General features: G+C 40.4%; 2 protein-coding genes across 2 annotated transcripts; both read right to left on the bottom strand.

Moving 5' to 3' along the window:
• Window positions 1–449: 449 nt before the first annotated feature.
• On the bottom strand, window positions 450–9,985 carry LOC307005859 (uncharacterized protein). The gene is made up of 5 exons (XM_079626359.1): window positions 8,538–9,985; window positions 8,373–8,414; window positions 8,176–8,283; window positions 6,657–6,770; window positions 450–814 (listed from the first exon to the last, which is right to left on the bottom strand). Exons 1-5 carry the CDS (start codon window positions 9,892–9,894, stop codon window positions 600–602), a joined length of 1,836 nt encoding a protein of 611 aa, XP_079482485.1. The 5' UTR covers window positions 9,895–9,985; the 3' UTR covers window positions 450–599.
• Window positions 9,986–10,123: 138 nt separating this feature from the next.
• On the bottom strand, window positions 10,124–21,046 carry LOC307005679 (uncharacterized protein; the record flags this gene model as incomplete). The annotated part of the gene is made up of 11 exons (XM_079626049.1): window positions 20,150–21,046; window positions 17,422–17,578; window positions 17,045–17,237; window positions 16,762–16,863; window positions 16,141–16,242; window positions 15,520–15,621; window positions 14,899–15,000; window positions 12,405–12,671; window positions 11,409–11,531; window positions 10,234–11,274; window positions 10,124–10,162 (listed from the first exon to the last, which is right to left on the bottom strand). The coding sequence occupies exons 1-11, from the start codon at window positions 20,256–20,258 to the stop codon at window positions 10,124–10,126; spliced, it is 2,337 nt and encodes a 778-aa protein (XP_079482175.1). The 5' UTR covers window positions 20,259–21,046.
• Window positions 21,047–21,325: the final 279 nt, after the last annotated feature.

Here is a 21,325-nt window from a genome sequence, read left to right on the forward strand (position 1 = left end):
CAACATCTACCCTACATCCATCCAACATCCATCTACCCTACATCCATCCAACATCCATCCATCCAACATCTACCCTACATCCATCCAACATCCATCCATCCAACATCTACCCTACATCCATCCAACATCCATCCATCCAACATATACCCTACATCCATCCAACATCTAACCTACATCCATCCAACATCCATCCATCAAACATCCATCCATCTCTCGAACATCCATCCAACATCCATCCATCCATCGATCAAACATCTATTCAATATCCATCCAACATCCATCCATCAAACATCTACCCTACATCCATCAAACATCCATCCATCTCTCGAACATCCATCCAACATCCATCCATCCATCGATCAAACATCTATTCAATATCCATCCAACATCCATCCTACATCCATCAAATTAAAAATAAAATTAAATAAGTACTGTGAAATGTGTATATTTGTAGGCCACTGGACAGCCATAAAACCTGAGCAAACCCTTACAACAACAACAACAACAACGTTACAACAGAACACAACCAAAGACAAAACATTTTAAGATCCTACCTCTAATGTTTTGGTTTTACCTCAGATCCATTAGGTGCTTTCACACTATACTTTTCTTCTCAGGGCTGTAATGCGATTTTTAACATAATATTTAACTGCTTTCCAGTCTCTGTTTCTGAGAGCTTGAGGTTCTGCAGAAATACAGCGCTGACACTCTTCTTTACCAGGAACTTGATTCATTACAATAAATCTCCTCAAATGTGTGTCCACTGCAGCACACTCGTCTGGGGTCCAGCTTCTTTTGACGGCCGTTTGTTTTCCTATGTAGGCAAAAACACAAAATATTGTAGGTTTTCTTTTATAAAGAAATTGTAATCTTACTTAACCCTGTAAGACCCACTGTTTCAGAATTACAACAATTGTGGTTATTCCCCAAAACCCCTTTTGTCTTTTTTTTCTTGTTTGTTTGTTTATACAACCACATCAATATGATCTGTGGGTCTTACATTTTATTCCAACCATGTAATTGGATCCAGGATTTGTATACAAAGCCCACCCTTAAGTCAAGAAGTGACATATCCTACAACTTTCTGATCAACCAACATCCCTTTGATTTACTGGACTGGATTCATCTTCAAGTAAGTAAAATGCTTGGAATATGTTTTTCTGTGTTTCTTACAGTGTCTAGAACAAGGACATATACAGTAAATGTTGAAAATATGCCCTAAATTTTGTTTAGAGCTTGTTTTATAAATGTTGCAATATTACAATGTTGGATGAGAGTGGCAGTCATAATTGCCCTGTATTTAAGAGGAACATATTGAGGGGAACTTAAATGAAAATGTTCACAACAAATTATACATGATTTAAACATTATACCCTTTAGCTTTATATCGGATTACATATTCTATACTGTATTAGAGTTGAAAGATATATTGCCATATCTAAACATTATAATTTGCTATCAAATTCTGCAGGACTTACTAACAAAGAAATTCTGTTTGTGCAAATCTTCCCTTTCTTAGTCTACTGATAAACAAAATGTTCTTATCAATTTATAGTCAAAGTGCTTATTATCATTAGGCCTATAACCTTTATTTAACCAGGTCTGTCCCATTGAGATCCAAGATCTCTTTTGCAAGAGACACCTGGCCAATCCTCCAAGTTGTGCGGGATGCTCCTGGTGCTTTGTTCTGGCACAGGTGTAAATGTTCCTCACTGTTAGATTTTGTTGTAAACTGGACGCTGAATGCATTCCTGTAAGGATTACAATCACAGTCTACTATAGGTGAGCCATTAGGTATAGTGTGACCGGTGAGATGTGTGAATAGGCTGCTTCAGTCAAAAGTGTGAACACGTCATAATGAGGCATGTGTGCTATTTGTATATACAATGTACATTTGTTTCAATTTTATCTTTTTCATTTCAGAATGCCACCAGCAAGGAGAAATCCTCGGTACAATGTGCACAATGTAATTGCATCAATGTAAATCCATCATCCAAAAAGGAGAAAGTGATGTGGACATAGATTTTGACGACACTGATGCAAGTGATGAAGAATCAGATATTGATGTCTCTGTGGTCAAAGAAAACCAAGAACCTACCGATTGTCCAGCTAATGTGAATATTGAGCCCGGGCAATCAAAGAAATACATCATGCCACATGACAGACGTCACTGATTTTTCTGGTCAAGCTCTCACAGATGATGTCACCTCCCTCCACACATCACTGCAATATTCCAAAAGTTTGTGTCAGAAGATTTGGTTCAAGCTCTGGCAACAAATACGAATGAGTACAGCATTCAAAATGACAAAAGATTAGTCAACACTAATACAAAAGAAATACAGGCAGCATTGGGCATGTACCTGAGGATGGAACATTACATTTTGTAAACAATTTAACCGTGCCAGAGACTGAAAAGAGGGACAAACTCTGGAAACTCAGACCACGGCTTGATTCACTCAGAGAAAACTGCCTGCAGGTGGTACCAGAAGAGCACATTCCATGGACAAGATGATGATACCCTTCAACGGGAAGTTCAGCTGCATCAAGAAGTATATGCAAGGTAATCTACGCTCATGGGGCTTTAAAGTATGAGTGAAAGCTGGAATCTTTAGCATGATGCTTGACTTTGATGTTTACCAAGGGAGCAACAATGAAGTACGAGTCAAATCTGAACTTGGATTGTCAGGTGTTGTTGTAATAAAGCTTGCCTCCACATTTCCAAAGGGTCAACACAACAAGATCTAGGCAGACAACTACTTCACCTTCGTTCCACTGGTAGTGAAGCTCCTTGAGCAAGGAATCCATTATGTGGGAACAGCCAGGCAAGTGCATCTACCCAACTGTAATCTTTACATGTGAAGAGCTTGAAGAAGAAGGGCAGAGAAGGCTTTGACCACAGAGTGGAGGGGAAATAACATCTGTGCTGTCAAATGGTACGACAACAGGGCGGTGACACTTGTGTCATCCTTCGCTGGACCAGAACCTGTTCAGGAGATTCAACACTGGGACAAAGCCGCCAAAACGTACATTGACGTTAGAAAGCCTTCCATTGTGGGCATCTACAATAAATACATGGGAGGTGTGGATTTGTTGGACTAATTTACAGCAAAACACAAGTACGCACTGAAATCCTGGCGGTGGTACATGTACATCTTCTGGCACACAATCACCCTTGCTGTGGTCAACGCCTGGCTCCTCTACAAGCAGCACAGCCTATACTCTCAGGATGCCAAAGAAGGAGATACTGAACATGAGAAAGTTCCAAGCACAGTTGGCTTCCTCTCTCATTACGGTAATGATCTATTTGTGCTATTTACCTTGTTTGTGATAAATCACACTGGTATTTGAGATGTACATAAATTGATACATTTGTTCTTTATATTCTAATCTGGTGGACACAACACTGAAAACACCAAAGAGAGGACGGCCATCTTCAATCAACAAGAGCCCAGAGACAGGAGCCCTCCGAATAGTGGAAAGAGACCACACATGGATGATGGAAGTCCAAAGGCTCCCTCTTCTAAAAAGTCACGCAAACCACCGCCCATGGATGTGCGCATGGACCAAACTGGACATTTCCCCCTGAAGACAAAGAGAGGGCACTGCAGACATTGCAGTAAAGGGTACACCAATACCCAATGCAGCAAGTGTGATGTCCGCCTCTGTTTTTCAGAGGACAGGAACCGTTTCTGGGATTACCACTATAAGTAAAGGTGGACTTCACACGGAGCACACAGATTTCAGTGGAGAGTGAGAGAACACTGCAGACATTGCACTGTTAACAATGTAAATAAATAAAGTTCTTATTTGTTGGAATAAACAACTCTTCATAATAACATGACTGAGATTATTATTCATTTTATACACTGGTTTGGTAAAAACAAAAACACTGCACATTAATTCTTAATTATGCAGCTTAACCTGTTAACCTTCACCAGAGCGAGGACGCTCTGAAGCGTTTTTTTTTTTAAATAGTTCAAAGTTACTATCAGATTTAATGTTATTACCTTGACAAACTATACATCATTAAAAATATATAAGTCTCACGTTTCAGTATTTGACCACTATTGTATTCTGAGAAACTTATAGTGACAGTTATGTCTTAATTTGTGTCAGGATTTATGTAATGAAAAAATGAGTCGATACCTTTAATATGAATTATGAGCGTCAGCTGCTCCATTCAGAAAAAAACTCCGGTGCTGTTGTCTTGAGAACGCGTGACAAAACAACGTTCCTCAGGGCTTTTGGCTCAAAAATGTGCAGATTTGGAGAAATATTGATATATTATCATAGGTTTACATCATATTTCTATAGACAGGAATACTATTTATTGAATTTATATCCAAATGCGTCGATGTATACATAAAGAGCGCTGGATACTCTGATGTACTGTGTTTTCAATCCATACAGCAGAATGAGGGCGCTCTATGCACAGTTTTTTTCCAAATATGGTGCACAGTGCACTCACGAAGAAGAACAACCTGTGACCTTCCAGGACGTCACTGACATAAACACAGCTAACGTTAGCTTTCAGAGATCGCTATAACATGCAGATAAAGATGTTTTGAAGACAATAAACATGATTGCAATGATATTTGATTTACCTGTGTTCTTCGAGCCATGTCAGGTATTTTTATAATAATAGATTATATGTATAATGCAATGCTAATCGATATAGACTTTACAAACATGCAGAATACCATAAACTCATTTATTTTCTGTCTGATTTTCTTTTCTGAAGCCAAATAAGCTCATAGAAGATTATTTAAAACACTCGACTTGCGCTATAAAGTAAGTTTGGAGCATAAAACAGGGTTTTAATCTCATAAATTGTCGTGTATTGATGGTGTGCTAAGCTAACATGCTAGCTAGCTCTCTAGTTGCACCTGCCATCTAGCTGTTATTTTTTATGATTTTTTTTCTAAATCGGAATGCTTACTGAAATATTTCTTTATTTGAGAAAGGCATTTGATACAGTTTCAAATGTGAAGTGAAGATTATGAAAGAAATTAGGGGGTGAAACACCGTGATTAGCCAGTCGTTAGCGATTATAATGGAGACAAAGGAAAATAATATTTATGGCCATAAGCCGGCTGGAAAGGTGTAAATGTGAGCAGGAGAGAGTGACACTGAATGGGGCTCGTTTGCACCACAAAACAATAGAGACAATAGACTGAATAGATGCTAATAGATGACAATAAACACAAGTTTGCATTTTAGAGTCAATTCAAAATAAAGTCATTTGAGATGATCTTGAAAAACATTTAACAAAATACAGAGTTTTAGACTTATCACCTTCAAATTTTAAATATAACATGGTCAGACATGTGTCTTTAGCTGGAGTGCATTTCTAGAGTGCTGACGGGCCAACTTCAATTTAATTTTCATGAAGATGTTTCATAAAAATAAATTTCTAATAACTTACACAACTTTGAAGCTATTCATAATTTTTTTTTCATTATGACAATAATTCATTCTACATTTCCAATAAAGTGCCAGGTGTCAGCTTTCAAATGAGATCATGCTTGTGCTTTTAGGACGAAGGGTCAATGAATTGAATCTTTTTTAGGTTGGGTATTTAGGTTGGGTATGCAATTTCTGGGGATTTTTCAAAAGTGGCGCTGAAGGCTAACAGGTTAATGGGCACCTCTTCGGACCTGACGTGCTGCCCAGCTACGCAAACGCAGCTACGTGGATGTACTCTCTTGTGATTGGCCAGAGTGATCACGAGTCTCCGGATGTTTGGGTCTCGTTGCTGAAAGAGAGCATGAAGCGGTGGGAAAACCCCAGCCCCCCTGTGCTGCCAGCTTCTCCAAGCCCCGTGCTCCCTCTTTTGCCAAAACCCCCATGAGAACGACCGACAACTGGCTGAAGGAAGAGCTGCAACGGGTGAACGAAAGGCAGAAAGCAACGGAGGAGTGCCTGCTCAGACGCATTCCGTTTAATTTTGCTTTTTAACTTTATTTATAGTTAACTGTTTTGATTGCATTCTTTTTTCTTTGTGTGTTGTATTTATTAAACTGAGTGGTTTGCAGTGGCTCATTGTACTTCTGACGGCATTACATTATAATTCTGGAAAAGAAACTGCAACAGGATGCTTTTACCCTACACTCGAGTATAAACACTCTCTCTCTCACTTAAAGCAATTTTATTCTTTCTTGCATTTCACAAAATAATAATAATAAAAACAATAATAATAATAATATTTTCTATTTACAAGGCACTTTTAAAAGGTTATTTAATAAAGTCAGCTGCATGTGGAGGCTTAATGAGACTTGGATGAAGGAACACTAGCAGTTAGGAGGTATTTAAGGTGATTATAGGTTGTTCGAGTTTTTCAACTGGTCACTGTACACCTCCGTTGTTGGAGGAAATGCAAGCATTTTTCCTGAGTAACTCCATAAAGTGTTAAAGATTTTTTTTTTAAATACAACTTATTGATATAAAGGTGATAATGCCAGTCTTTCCCCAACCCTACAACAATGCAGGCTCACAAGGTCTGTTCCTGCAACAGCTTCTTTCAAGCCAGTCAGGCTTGTGGCACCGGACAGTAAGGAGGGACAGACATATTTCAAGAGTCAAGGAAGCAAAGTAAAAGCCCTTAAAAATAAATGAGCAGCTCTGGCCGAAAAGAGAGTGCAAGCCCCAAAGCTTACCTCTCTTTTTTGCAGACACACTCCGGTTTTGGACTTGTGATGTGGAGGGACATTCTTGCAGGGATGACATGCTGACCTCATCTTCTGACCCCTCTTCTCTTGGCATACTGACATCTGGACAAAGAAATTACTTTATTGTAGTATACACTACATGAAATATGTAATAGCCGTCAGTACAGTGGTTGTGTTATTTTATAAAATAATTTAGTATATTCAATTTAGTTTATTTATATAGCGCCGATTCACAACAGATGTCGTCTCAAGGCACTTAACAAGAAGTCGGTATATGGGATGTGTCTCTTAAAGAGAGACACAGTTTATTTCATCCCGTCTCCTATCGTCCTAAATTCTTTTCAAGTGACTAGAGACGTGAAAATATTAGTTGTCATGTTAGCCCAGGTATGGGCAACTCCAGTCCTCAAGGGCCACTATTCTGCAGGTCTGAGATGTTTCCCTGCTTCAACACACCTGATTCAAATTAAATAGATCAAACAGCTTGTTGCCAAGCTCTGCACAATGAATCAGGTGTGTTGCAGCAGGGAAACATCTAAGACCTAAAGGATAGTGGCACTCAAGCAGTATATTTCCTCATATAGTGTACGGACGACAGACCGTCCCACGCAGTCCACTAGTGCTGAAGTAGCTGTGCGCCGAAAAGATTGTATGTTGGACAATATAAGATGAACTGATTTCATCAGACAGAAAGCGACTGTTGTTACTGACATTACAAGTAGCATTAACGTTTAGGTTAGTGTGCCCTTACCTACTGTTTATAGGTTGACTTCACGCAGGGATTGCACGGCTACTCAAACATTTTTCCTCTTCAACTGTGTACGAGTACACAGTTACAGCGAGTTGAGTATGAGTACACAGACGAGGAGGAAACATGTCAAGACGACAAGGCTGTACGAGTTTATTTGATGTCATCTAACCCGATGGCATATGCGTTTGAGCCAGTGATGAGGAGGAGGGTTGAGAGGCCCGTTTTTGCGGAAGTTGAGGGAGCTGCAGCGGCTCCGGACGGAGATGACAGTGAGGAAAGGGTCGGCAACCCTTTGCAGTGCAAGTGCGGTCACTGCTCAGCAATGCGGACAACCGTGGAGTCTGTTTGCGGCTATGAAGCAGACTTGAATAATGTGCTCAGGGAATTGTCCTGCATCACTTTATCGCGCACATTCCAGATGTTCTGTAGTGACAGGGACGTGTTGGAGTAGCTGTGCAATCCCTGTATGAAGTCTGTGCCTAGAGATTAGAGCAACCTATAAGCAATAGGTGGGTTCACGCTAACCTCAAAGTTAATGGTACTTGTAATTTCAGGCAGTACTGACGCAGTGTTCAGTTTTAAAACTGGGGTTGTGTTTGACTGATTGTGCAGCCTCTGCATCAGACAGGTCTCCTGACAGAGTTGCAGGAGAAAGAGGTGGGTGGGACAAAGGAGGGAGGTGGAGTTGTTGATGTTAACATTTTTGCCACGTGCTGTGTGAAATGCACGAAAGGTAAGAATTGCGTTCAAGCTCACCGGTTGCAGACACTCCCTGGTTTTGACTTTGTGATGTGGAGGTACATTCTTCCGTGGATGACATGCTGACCTCATCGTCTGTCCCATCATCTCCTAGCATACTGATATCTGGAGAGGGAAATAACTTAAGAATACAATACACAAAATATCTAAAATGGATCATTTAGAATCAATTTAGGAACATGGTATACACATACCTTCAATGTCCTCTGCTAAAGGTCCCTCCATGTCAATGGTCTCTAAAATGATAATTGATAAAAAATTTAGTTTGGAAAGCTGAAACTATGGGCAATCTGCAAGAGTATACAACAGTAGTATCATCTCTCAAATGATTGTGTCTTCAAGAATATAAAGTTAATTACCATTCACATCGACTTGTATTTCATCGAGGCTCTTTCCTTTGTAATCTCCTAGGCGTCCTTGTTCCATTGCCAGGAGGACTTTACTTACTTTGGCTAATTGGAGGGTGCTTTCTGGAAGCCTGTAGTGTTTCCTGTGAACAGCGATATTATGACCAAGGAAGTCTGCCAACTGGTCAAGCTCAGTGGTTTTGAGGTTCAATACAGTAGACAGGGTAGCAATATGTTTCCTCAGTTGAATTGATGTTAGCGCTTGAGGATTTTTTATGTCAGCACATTCACTGACAAATTGCCTCATGCAGTCACAAGCCCTGAGGTAATGGGCAGATTTTGGCAATGCAAACAGATATTCATTGTCCTTCAGCACCCCACATTCTTCTCTGCTCTCAGTAAGAGCATCAAGTGATTGTCTCATTAATGGGGTTAGAAGAACAGGAACCTTCCTTCCTCTTTTTCCAACAATTGCTATTCGCACAAAATGCCTGCAGAGCTTCTGCTCAAGCGCTGTGAGGGCCAAATTTACATCTCCTTGTTCCTCTGATGTGTCCTTCGATAAGTATGCAGACAGGCGCATTCGGGACACTTCACCTGCTCTCCGCCGATTAAAAAGCATAACTTGAGTCAGCGTTACTTTTGCAAGTTCCTTCCAATTTGTGGATGAACGATGTTCTTTTAAATCTTTGAGATGTTGCTGCTGTTTTTCTTCTAGATAGCAATGTAGCCTTTGGATATCTTGTGTAAGAGGTAAAAGTTGCGGTGCATTCCATTTGGCCCGGTTAAGCTGGGTTAATGCCTGGCCTGCAATATCAAACCTCCAACTCTCTAAATACAACTGTGCGAACTCCTCAGCATCTTTAATGGTTTCTTTATCTTTCTTTTTCAGTCCTTCGGACTTGATAAACATAGCCAACGAATGCAGGCTGTGTCCTACCTTGCGTGCAAGAGAGGGACATTGGTATATGCCAGTTTCCTCACTGAATCCAGATAGGTTCTTTGCAGCTCTGACAACCTGGGAGTACTGTTCAGGTTTGATGAGTTCTTGAATGGTCTTCACATGCGTGATTTTTTTAGCTTCCAATAAAAGCCTGCCAAGTTCTCTCAGTTTTTGGCGTATATACTGGTGTTGACTAACTATCTTCTCATTCTTTTTGAACAACCTGAACCCATAATTGAGGATGCAGTTGTCTCCTTTAATTGCAACTGCAATCTTGTCCTGAATCATTACACTCAAGAACTTCCAATACGCGTCTGTATATTCCGATGGAGAAGGTTCAGCGAAAGCACACAATGCCTGAACTCTATTTTTACCTGGTTTAGTACTTTGGGGTTTGAAACTGCAGACCTTGAAATGCCGCCACATCGCTCTTCTTGAGAACAACCCATAGCAGTGAATGCAATGTGCAAATTTATGTCCATCTGATTTTTTCCCCGGTTGTTTACATGGGATTAGTTTTCCTTTTTGTGTTTCCAAAACATGACTGTTGTGCTCGAAGTTTCCCTTATTTCGTATGTAGTCCAATTGTAGTTTTCTTTCCTTTGAGTTTTTTGGAAAACTGAATGCTTTCGCAACATCCAATTGATCTTGGTGTTTACGCCACAAGTGTCTTGACATTTTCTGGACAAACTTCCTGCAATAAAAGCAGAAATGTTTCTTGTTATAGCTTCTGGATCCATCATCTTTCTTTAAAGTTGGACTGACAAATATATACTGCTCTTCTTCCAGGGGCACTGAAACATTGTTTTCAGAATATGTTGCTATTTCCTTTTCATTCCCATCAACTCTGCTATTTGGAAATCTTTGTGTGGGATCATGACATCTTTCCAAAAGTCTTCTCTGGCTAAAGTCAAATTGGCTATGACTAGAGGATTCACTTCCACTCTCCCTGGGCTTAGACTTGCTCTGTCTGGAGGACTTGCTTCCACTCTCTCGGGAGGATCTACTTCCACTCTCCCTGGGCTTAGACTTGCTCTGTCTGGAGGACTCGCTTCCACTCTCTCGGGAGGATCTACTTCCACTCTCCCTGGGCTTAGACTTGCTCTGTCTGGAGGACTTGCTTCCACTCTCTCGGGAGGATCTACTTCCACTCTCCCTGGGCTTAGACTTGCTCTGTCTGGAGGACTCGCTTCCACTCTCTCGGGAGGATCTACTTCCACTCTCCCTGGGCTTAGACTTGCTCTGTCTGGACGACACGCTTCCACTCTCTCGGGAGGATCTACTTCCACTCTCCCTGGGCTTAGACTTGCTCTGTCTGGAGGACTTGCTTCCACTCTCTCGGGAGGATCTACTTCCACTCTCCCTGGGCTTAGACTTGCTCTGACTGGAGGACTCGCTTCCACTCTCTCGGGAGGATCTACTTCCACTCTCCCTGGGCTTAGACTTGCTCTGACTGGAGGACTCGCTTCCACTCTCTCTGGAGGATCTACTTCCACTCTCCCTGGGCTTAGACTTGCTCTGTCTGGAGGACTCGCTTCCACTCTCTCGGGAGGATCTACTTCTTCTCTCTCTGGGCTTGGACTTGCTCTGTCTGGAGGACTCGCTTCCACTCTCTCGGGAGGATCTACTTCTCTCTCTGGGCTTAAACTTGCTCTGACTGGATGATGCACCTTTGTTCTTTTTTTCCTTTTCCAGGGTTAATTCCATACTGCTATCACTTTCTGCGCTTTCATCCATGGGATTTGGAATATACTCCTCTTCGCTACCTAAGTTTGAGTCATCCGATTCCAAGAGATTCATCTGAATCTTTAAAAACAAACACACATCTTTTAATAACTATTTTTGCAACATTAAATATAAAAAACCTGAGTATACTGATTGAACAGGCTCAGGATACTAAATTAAGAAAAATGTGTATGGACCATTTCCCCCCGACTTACGGGACGGCAAGACCTTCTTCTCAGCTTCTTTGAATCCCTTTCAGGCTTAAAAAAAGGAGTCTCCTCTGCACCGTCGCTACTTGAATCATAGAGACTGTGGGTAAAATCTCGTACTCTGTCCATCTGCAAAAAGGGAGACATGGAGATATTTTGCTGTATTTTTAATTGATAGGGAGACCATTCAGAGGTTGTCAGGTGAGCTAGACACCTATGAAAATTATTGACCAATATTACCCCTCCATCCACCTGCTGAGGCCCATGTCCAAACTGCCTTTCAGGTGGAGTAAACGTTGACAAAATTATTAAAAAAAGAGTAACGTTTCAGTTTTCATGCATTTGATTGTTAAATTGAATGACTTCACAGCAAATGATTCATCATAATGATATGGTGTCATTCCTGTAGACATGGAACTACTCAAGAGAGAGGGAGAGATTAGTCAATTTTCCGAAGTGTCTTCCTCACCTCACAATTGTCTCCCTATCAATAAAAAATCAGCAATCAGTCAGAAAAGAAGAGTTGAGCTCTCTAATAAATGATTACTGATTGATTGTTGGTGATCTCTATTTAATTGATAATTAATGCACCAGGCGAGGAGGAGGACGCGACCGGATTTTGGCAACAGAGACCGGCCGCGGCGTCCGGGAGTGATAGCGTCGGCCTACCGGGGTTTGTCCCGGTATGCTGGCTGACCAGTAGCCTACACCACTGGGCACGTTGTATCTTTTTTTTTTTTTTTTTTTTTTTTTTAAGAACACACCTGAGCGCTGATCTCTGGACATCACTCCTAAAGGTGTTTATGCCAATCCAATAGATTCAATTTCAAATGAGTCTATTTAGATTCAGATTTTAAAAGCAATTGTTCAAAACAATCGATTCAGGTTCAAAGTGAATGATTCCCATTCAAATATAAAATAATTCAAATTCACTTACTAGTGGCACAAAATTGATCACATAAACAAGTTAATTATATTGTTAAAATGTGTTTTGGGGCTTACCAGAATGCTTTTTGTGCGTCTCAATGGTGGAACAAGTTCATCATCCGATTGATTGTTGGAATGGTTGCTTGGAGAAGCCTCATCACAAGTTTCTTTCACAACAGTTTCATCTGAATCGTACAAATGATCTGAAACATCTGGGCCAATATCATTCTGCCCTATAATAACATCCAGGTGTGGGGTGGGAGGTTCGTTTTCCATACCATCCTCATCAGTTTCATCACTATCTGGATAATCAACCAGTGAAAATCCTTGGACAGTAAATACCTAAAAATAAACAAAAATTCAGTAAGTATGGAATTAGAAAGTTTGGCCAAAGAAACATGGCATGGTCTGACTAAAAATCTAAATCCAGAAATGTGAACATCAGCCCTTTTAGACAGTGTACAATTATAAATGTTAAAATCAGTGTACAGCTATACTATAGTATTACAATACTATCATATAGTTGCCTGAGGAAGACCATTTGGATCGAAACGTTTGTTTTTTAGTCAATAAAAAAGGTAACTGTGAGCTTTAACCCAGTATGCAGATTTTCTTCTTTTTTCTCCACAGATGTTACCATAATGCATTAAAAGGTGCCCCACAAGAATGGCACTGGAAAGATGCCAGTGTGTGTTACATTACCTGGCCTTTACAACCCAATAAGGTCACCTGACTACTTTAAAGCCCCATGAGCATTGGTCCATGGTCCAATTGACCATTACAGGGGTTTTCAGTGCATCAAATCAAAATATTTAAAATCAAAATTCAAATCAAAAAGATGCTTTAAAACATCGAACAGGAACTAATAAGGTCATCTAATGGTGAAACAGCACTGAACTTCAACTGAGAGCATGGACTAAAAAGCAGCTCACGTCTATTCCAGGAGTTTGCAGTGGATCAAATCAAAATATTGCTTTAAAACATCGAACGGCTCAGATACAGTATACAATTACGAATGTGCAAATCACAGTTGAGGTCATGTCAGGTGTTGCCATAGTGCATTAAAAACAATTACAGTAAGAACTAGACGGAAGGGCCCCACATGGGTCAGACTACAGACACATGAGTGTGTAAAGGAGAGACTAGAGAAACAAATGTACTTGGAAGATGGAAGGACCCCATAAGAACATGACTGGAAACATGCCGGTGTGTGTGACATTACCTGGCCTTTAACAGCCAATATAAAGCCACATAAGCATTGGTCCACTTTAGTAATAGAACACCACCACATGTCAGCATAGATGAATGCGTTTGAATGTACTTTTACCTGTGTGCAGGTCTGATCTGGGTTTGGTCCATCATTTAGCGTCTGAGGAACAGGGCTGGTCTCATTCTCTACTGCTGCGGCAGGAGTCTGAAGGCCTTTCACCTGAAATAGACAGACAAGAAGAGTCTCAGAACTGTCTGAAGAGACATTCACAGGCTAATAAGGTCATCTAATGGTGAAACAGGACTGAACTTCAACTGAGAGCATGGACTAAAAAGCAGCTCACGTCTATTCCAGGAGTTTGCAGTGGATCAAATCAAAATATTGCTTTAAAACATCGAACGGCTCAGATACAGTATACAATTACGAATGTTAAAATCACAGTTGAGGTCATGTCAGGTGTTGCCATAGTGCATTAAAAACAATTACAGTAAGAACTAGACGGAAGGGCCCCACATGGGTCAGACTACAGACACATGAGTGTGTAAAGGAGAGACTAGAGAAACAAATGTACTTGGAAGATGGAAGGACCCCATAAGAACATGACTGGAAACATGCCGGTGTGTGTGACATTACCTGGCCTTTAACAGCCAATATAAAGCCACATAAGCATTGGTCCACTTTAGTAATAGAACACCACCACATGTCAGCATAGATGAATGCGTTTGAATGTACTTTTACCTGTGTGCAGGTCTGATCTGGGTTTGGTCCATCATTTAGCGTCTGAGGAACAGGGCTGGTCTCATTCTCTACTGCTGCGGCAGGAGTCTGAAGGCCTTTCACCTGAAATAGACAGACAAGAAGAGTCTCAGAACTGTCTGAAGAGACATTCACAGGCTAATAAGGTCATCTAATGGTGAAACAGGACTGAACTTCAACTGAGAGCATGGACTAAAAAGCAGCTCACGTCTATTCCAGGAGTTTGCAGTGGATCAAATCAAAATATTGCTTTAAAACATCGAACGGCTCAGATACAGTATACAATTACGAATGTGAAAATCACAGTTGAGGTCATGTCAGGTGTTGCCATAGTGCATTAAAAACAATTACAGTAAGAACTAGACGGAAGGGCCCCACATGGGTCAGACTACAGACACATGAGTGTGTAAAGGAGAGACTAGAGAAACAAATGTACTTGAAAGATGGAAGGACCCCATAAGAACATGACTGGAAACATGCCGGTGTGTGTGACATTACCTGGCCTTTAGCAGCCAATATAAAGCCACATAAGCATTGGTCCACTTTAGTAATAGAACACCACCACATGTCAGCATAGATGAATGCGTTTGAATGTACTTTTACCTGTGTGCAGGTCTGATCTGGGTTTGGTCCATCATTTAGCGTCTGAGGAACAGGGCTGGTCTCATTCTCTACTGCTGCGGCAGGAGTCTGAAGGCCTTTCACCTGAAATAGACAGACAAGAAGAGTCTCAGAACTGTCTGAAGAGACATTCACAGGCTAATAAGGTCATCTAATGGTGAAACAGGACTGAACTTCAACTGAGAGCATGGACTAAAAAGCAGCTCACGTCTATTCCAGGAGTTTGCAGTGGATCAAATCAAAATATTGCTTTAAAACATCGAACGGCTCAGATACAGTATACAATTACGAATGTGAAAATCACAGTTGAGGTCATGTCAGGTGTTGCCATAGTGCATTAAAAACAATTACAGTAAGAACTAGACGGAAGGGCCCCACATGGGTCAGACTACAGACACATGAGTGTGTAAAGGAGAGACTAGAGAAACAAATGTATATGGAAGATGGAAGGACCCCATAAGAACATGACTGGAAACATGCCGGTGTGTGTGACATTACCTGGCCTTTAACAGCCAATATAAAGCCACATAAGCATTGGTCCACTTTAGTAATAGAACACCACCACATGTCAGCATAGATGAATGCGTTTGAATGTACTTTTACCTGTGTGCAGGTCTGATCTGGGTTTGGTCCATCATTTAGCGTCTGAGGAACAGGGCTGGTCTCATTCTCTACTGCTGCGGCAGGAGTCTGAAGGCCTTTCACCTGAAATAGACAGACAAGAAGAGTCTCAGAACTGTCTGAAGAGACATTCACAGGCTAATAAGGTCATCTAATGGTGAAACAGCACTGAACTTCAACTGAGAGCATGGACTAAAAAGCAGCTCACATCTATTCCAGGAGTTTGCAGTGGATCAAATCAAAATATTGCTTTAAAACATCGAACGGCTCAGATACAGTATACAATTACGAATGTGAAAATCACAGTTGAGGTCATGTCAGGTGTTGCCATAGTGCATTAAAAACAATTACAGTAAGAACTAGACGGAAGGGCCCCACATGGGTCAGACTACAGACACATGAGTGTGTAAAGGAGAGACTAGAGAAACAAATGTACTTGAAAGATGGAAGGACCCCATAAGAACATGACTGGAAACATGCCGGTGTGTGTGACATTACCTGGCCTTTAGCAGCCAATATAAAGCCACATAAGCATTGGTCCACTTTAGTAATAGAACACCACCACATGTCAGCATAGATGAATGCGTTTGAATGTACTTTTACCTGTGTGCAGGTCTGATCTGGGTTTGGTCCATCATTTAGCGTCTGAGGAACAGGGCTGGTCTCATTCTCTACTGCTGCGGCAGGAGTCTGAAGGCCTTTCACCTGAAATAGACAGACAAGAAGAGTCTCAGAACTGTCTGAAGAGACATTCACAGGCTAATAAGGTCATCTAATGGTGAAACAGGACTGAACTTCAACTGAGAGCATGGACTAAAAAGCAGCTCACGTCTATTCCAGGAGTTTGCAGTGGATCAAATCAAAATATTGCTTTAAAACATCGAACGGCTCAGATACAGTATACAATTACGAATGTGAAAATCACAGTTGAGGTCATGTCAGGTGTTGCCATAGTGCATTAAAAACAATTACAGTAAGAACTAGACGGAAGGGCCCCACATGGGTCAGACTACAGACACATGAGTGTGTAAAGGAGAGACTAGAGAAACAAATGTACTTGGAAGATGGAAGGACCCCATAAGAACATGACTGGAAACATGCCGGTGTGTGTGACATTACCTGGCCTTTAGCAGCCAATATAAAGCCACATAAGCATTGGTCCACTTTAGTAATAGAACACCACCACATGTCAGCATAGATGAATGCGTTTGAATGTACTTTTACCTGTGTGCAGGTCTGATCTGGGTTTGGTCCATCATTTAGCGTCTGAGGAACAGGGCTGGTCTCATTCTCTACTGCTGCGGCTGGAGCTTGGGTTTTTTTCAACTGGATTGCAGATAAAGAAGAACTCATTTTAACACACATCACAGATCAAAGATTAAATGCATTTCCATAGACAGTCAAGAGTAATATTAGAAACATGGTTAATATTGGAGAAATACAAAATTTGCTTTTGCAACAAAAAATTTAAATAAAGAAATCTCTATACTTCATCTAACCAACTCACCTTACTGCGCCAAGGCCATTTTGAATCACCATAGTTATAATCAATTTCATCTCCTATTTCTATTTTCTTCAGAGAAAAAAGGCACAAATGGGGTTTGTTGTCAACTATGATTTTTTTCATAACGCAATTTGGATTTTTCTGGTTGTCATTGACCAATCTTCCGAGAGATCGATCTTCTTCCGATGCATCCAGGCTGAAAAGTATCAGAAAAATGGTAATAGTTTTACATTCTTTTAAAAGTTTTATTGAAAGAGTTATTTTCAAAAGAATTTAAGAGTATTTGTGCTTCATTCATTCATCAAGTATTAAACCCTTGTTTCAGGGTTAACTCATAATTTCTCTAAATCAATACAAAACATCCATCTTTCAATGTTTACCATAAGTGATGATTCTGCCACTGAAAGTCAAAGAGAAATGTGCTTTCAATCTCGGAGTATTTTCTTGACTTGCATTCCTCCTGTGTGAGGAGTTTACCCCTGTACTCCAACACGAAGTCCCCGGGTTCAATGGGGTGTGCGGCAAACACTCCTCTTCCTACAATAATATATAATAATTAAACATTTCATTCTGGGACTCAAAAAGAGATACTACAGTATTTTCAAAGTGAGGTTGAGGTTCTTGCGTCTAGTCAGTGTATTACCTGCAGACAATGCTCAACACTCTCCCAGTTGTGATACACACTCTACAGGTAAAGTGCTTTTTTGATCAGACTTTATGTGGCCAAAAAATGTTTTTGATGCAGACCCATCCACATTAATGCATTACTGAGGTCCTGTCTATGCTCTGTTCGGTTCCCTTAAAGGAGTCATTACCTGTAATTTTCACTTTTCCACGAGAATCAATGTATGTTATGATTGCCTAACGATTATACACTGGCCGGGAACCTGATATTTAAAAGTGAAGCGTTTGTTTACCCCAGGGTTCGTAAACCAGCCCACGTGCACGCGCACTCAAACACGAGATTTTAATTTCTGGATACACCATATATGGACACCGCAGACCTATGCTGCAGGAAGCCCGCCCTCTCCCCCTCATATTTAGTCGCGAAAGATGCAGAAACGTAGTTACGCACACGTGAGTTGCTCTGTTGTTGACTGCCAGAATCAACATGTAACTTAAATGTGTTTTCTCTCCCAAGAACGGACCAAGCTGTCAGGGACCAGTGGATTAAATTAATTTTTAATGACGCGGTTCCTACAACCCTTCCCACTGGCTTAACGTTAGGTGTCTGTGTCTGTGCTAATCATTTTACGCCGGAATCGTTCACAAATTTGAATGTCTAAAAAACCACAACGTGAAACAAGGCAAAAACACCACATGATAGCAAACGTTGATCTCACTTCCATCGACTCTACATCTTACCTTTCCAGCTCAGGTTCAGAGTCTGGCTCGTGCATTTACGGTTGAATCCCGTAGGTTGCGGCCAGGTCGGGTTCATTCACAACTTGCGCCATGATGTCATTTTGGAATGATATGCTGAAGTTATCTGCGGTGTCAACCCCCCTCTTTCCTGCCACCAATCAACGCGCCCCTCATTTGAATTATTAAAATGACCGTCCACGACAGCCAAAATATCGCATCAGATCTCGCGAGACAATAATGCCTTCAGAAATAAGGGTCAGAGGAGCTCTGTGTTAATTTTTTTAGAAGAGCCTGAAAAGACTATAATAGAGCGTGGGTATCCAAGGTAATACTAGGTTATGACTCCTTTAAACTGAGAGTGCCGTGTACCATTTAGTGCAGGTAACACCAGTGAAGCGTAAGAACATCATGCAACTCAGACTTTTGACATAGACAGACAGACAGATGTACTATATTGATCCAAAACTGGAAAATTACATTGTAGCCGCAGCAAGGCATGAAACTAAATATTAAATAGCAATATAAAAAACAGAAAGTAATCCTGATTTACAAAATAAATATAGGACACAGAAAAGCAATATAATAAACATATATACAACAAATAGAGAGACTGGTTAAATAATGTATTGTGCAAATGAGCTTTAAAGACCCACTCCGATGAAAATCATGTTTTTCGTGTTGTTAACATGTTCTTGTGGCATTTTTCTAAAGCTAGAGGACATATCTTTAGAAAATTAAGCCCAAAATTGCATTTTTGAGTATTTCTGCATTCAAATGGCTGTGAACCAATGGCAGTCACTATAAGGCAGCCTAAAACAGACTGGAGTTGTGATGTAATAACTCTGGGGGGGGGGCCACAAGCTCCTGCCCCACTCCACTCAGGTTCTGAGGAGTAGAGAAGACGATGGCGGATCAACACCTGTGTGCTTTAGTGGGATGCAGTGCTAAGAAGAGAGATATTGGTATTAGCTTTCATAATTTACCGCAGCGCTGGCTCCGCCCACAACGCAGAGGCGAATTGCTAATGAGCTACTGCCGCTCTGCAGAAGCAAAGTCCTGGAAAAGAGCACATGTTTTTTGATTTGGGCTAAAAACTGCATAATCATAATTTAAAGACCACTGAGAACACTTTAAAATAGCTCAAAAGATGATCGGAGTGGGACTTTAAGTTGCAGTGAACGAAAGGTGCATTGAAATTCGGATTCTCAAGTGCAATAACTTTATTAATTACAAATTTGTAATAATTGGGGTTTGACACCCAGAGACTGTGAGGAAAAAACTGTATGCTGAAGCAGAAACAGAGAAGAAGAAAGTGCTACTTCATGGTTCCTGCATCATTTTAAAAATCAAAACGAATGCTTTTCAAAAACCTTAGGAGCTCAGTAAATGAAAAATAAGACCCAACAGGCCAAGGGAAACAACAAGAAAAGAACTGAAATTCATACATGTGAATGATAACATCTACTTTTAATGTTTTATAATGCAGATGTTTTATCCCTATTAACTTCGCCCTTTCCTTTCCATGTCACTTATTTGGGATCAATCAAGATGAAAATTTGCCTTAAACTCTAAACTGCAGCTAGTCTACCACAGCAATAGGCTCTACTTCTCTGGACACTTCAGTAGAATATTCTGACAAAGCACTCTGACAATCTTGCCTGGGCTGTAAAGTATCACACTCACTTCGATCACTGTCTGTCTTTGACAAAGGCAAAAAAAATAAAAAAATCTTCTGCAACTTACCTTTGTAAGTGTCAATGAATCTCTGCATAAACCCATCCTTGTCAGTGCAAGACAGAATGTATGTCTTTGCATCGTCTATAGGCTTCTTTCTCCTCCTCCTTGCGGACATAATGGCTCTGTGAAAATAATTGTAATTCGTACTTAGTCAAGGCAAATCTCACAAAAAGGTTTTTGAAAAATAGCAAGTCACAAAAAAAATCTATTATGTAAAATAAATAAATAAACAGACATTAATACAAACACATAGACGCTGCAACAGCTGTGTACTGAGCTTTGCTATTGCAGGATGCACATTGTTTAACATCAAACACGGGCTAATGAAATATGCAAATTCTGAAATGTGCACACTGAAAGCTGACCGAGCCTGTTGAAGCCGAGAAGTTAACTTGTTAGATGATAACCATGTTGTGCTGCACAGACACTCAGTAATCAATTTAAACTAGGGCTGTCAAACCTAACTTCTGGTACAGCAGCATGGCGGCGTTGCCACATGACCATTGACTGACATATGCAGCATCACATCCTTCCTCATACATACACGCATGGATGGTTTTGGGGGGGTCCAGGGTAGGCCGGTACCACCCAGACAAAAAGCTAGGTGAAAACTTCCCTTAGAAGTATTCAGTCTAAACAAGCTAAGGTTTCACATCTTGCTACATTTGTCGATCAGTTGATCAGTCACAGTGAGATGTTCTGAAATTTAAGAATGTGTTTTTATTTGTTAAAAATGTGTTATATATATGGGTGTTTCTGCAACTATGGGCACTTTTGACTATCCCAATTTTAAAAAAAATCAACCTCTATGAATTTCAATTTGAATCATCATAGTCTGTAATACATATAAAAATGTACACAAAATTGAATGTAGTCATTAAGAATTTAATCCGGAACATGTTTATTTTTTATGTTTTTCAGGTCATCTTCTTAAAAAGTGTCCTTACAATAACGTTCATTTTATACATTTTTCTTTCTAAACTTCTATAAAAATAAGTCTCATCTAGGGTTCAACAATGGCATGTTTATATATATACTAATATATAATATATACTTCAGTACTAATAATATACTGAATATTTGTAATTGAATATACAGTAAACCTTTAATTTGTCTCTACCGCAACACAAGGTCTTTACCGCAACACCTAAATTTGCTGCGGTAAAGACATTAAATTAGCTT

This window comes from Phoxinus phoxinus (assembly GCF_949152265.1).
Source record: "Phoxinus phoxinus genome assembly, chromosome: 10".
NCBI classification, from domain to species: domain Eukaryota; kingdom Metazoa; phylum Chordata; class Actinopteri; order Cypriniformes; family Leuciscidae; genus Phoxinus; species Phoxinus phoxinus.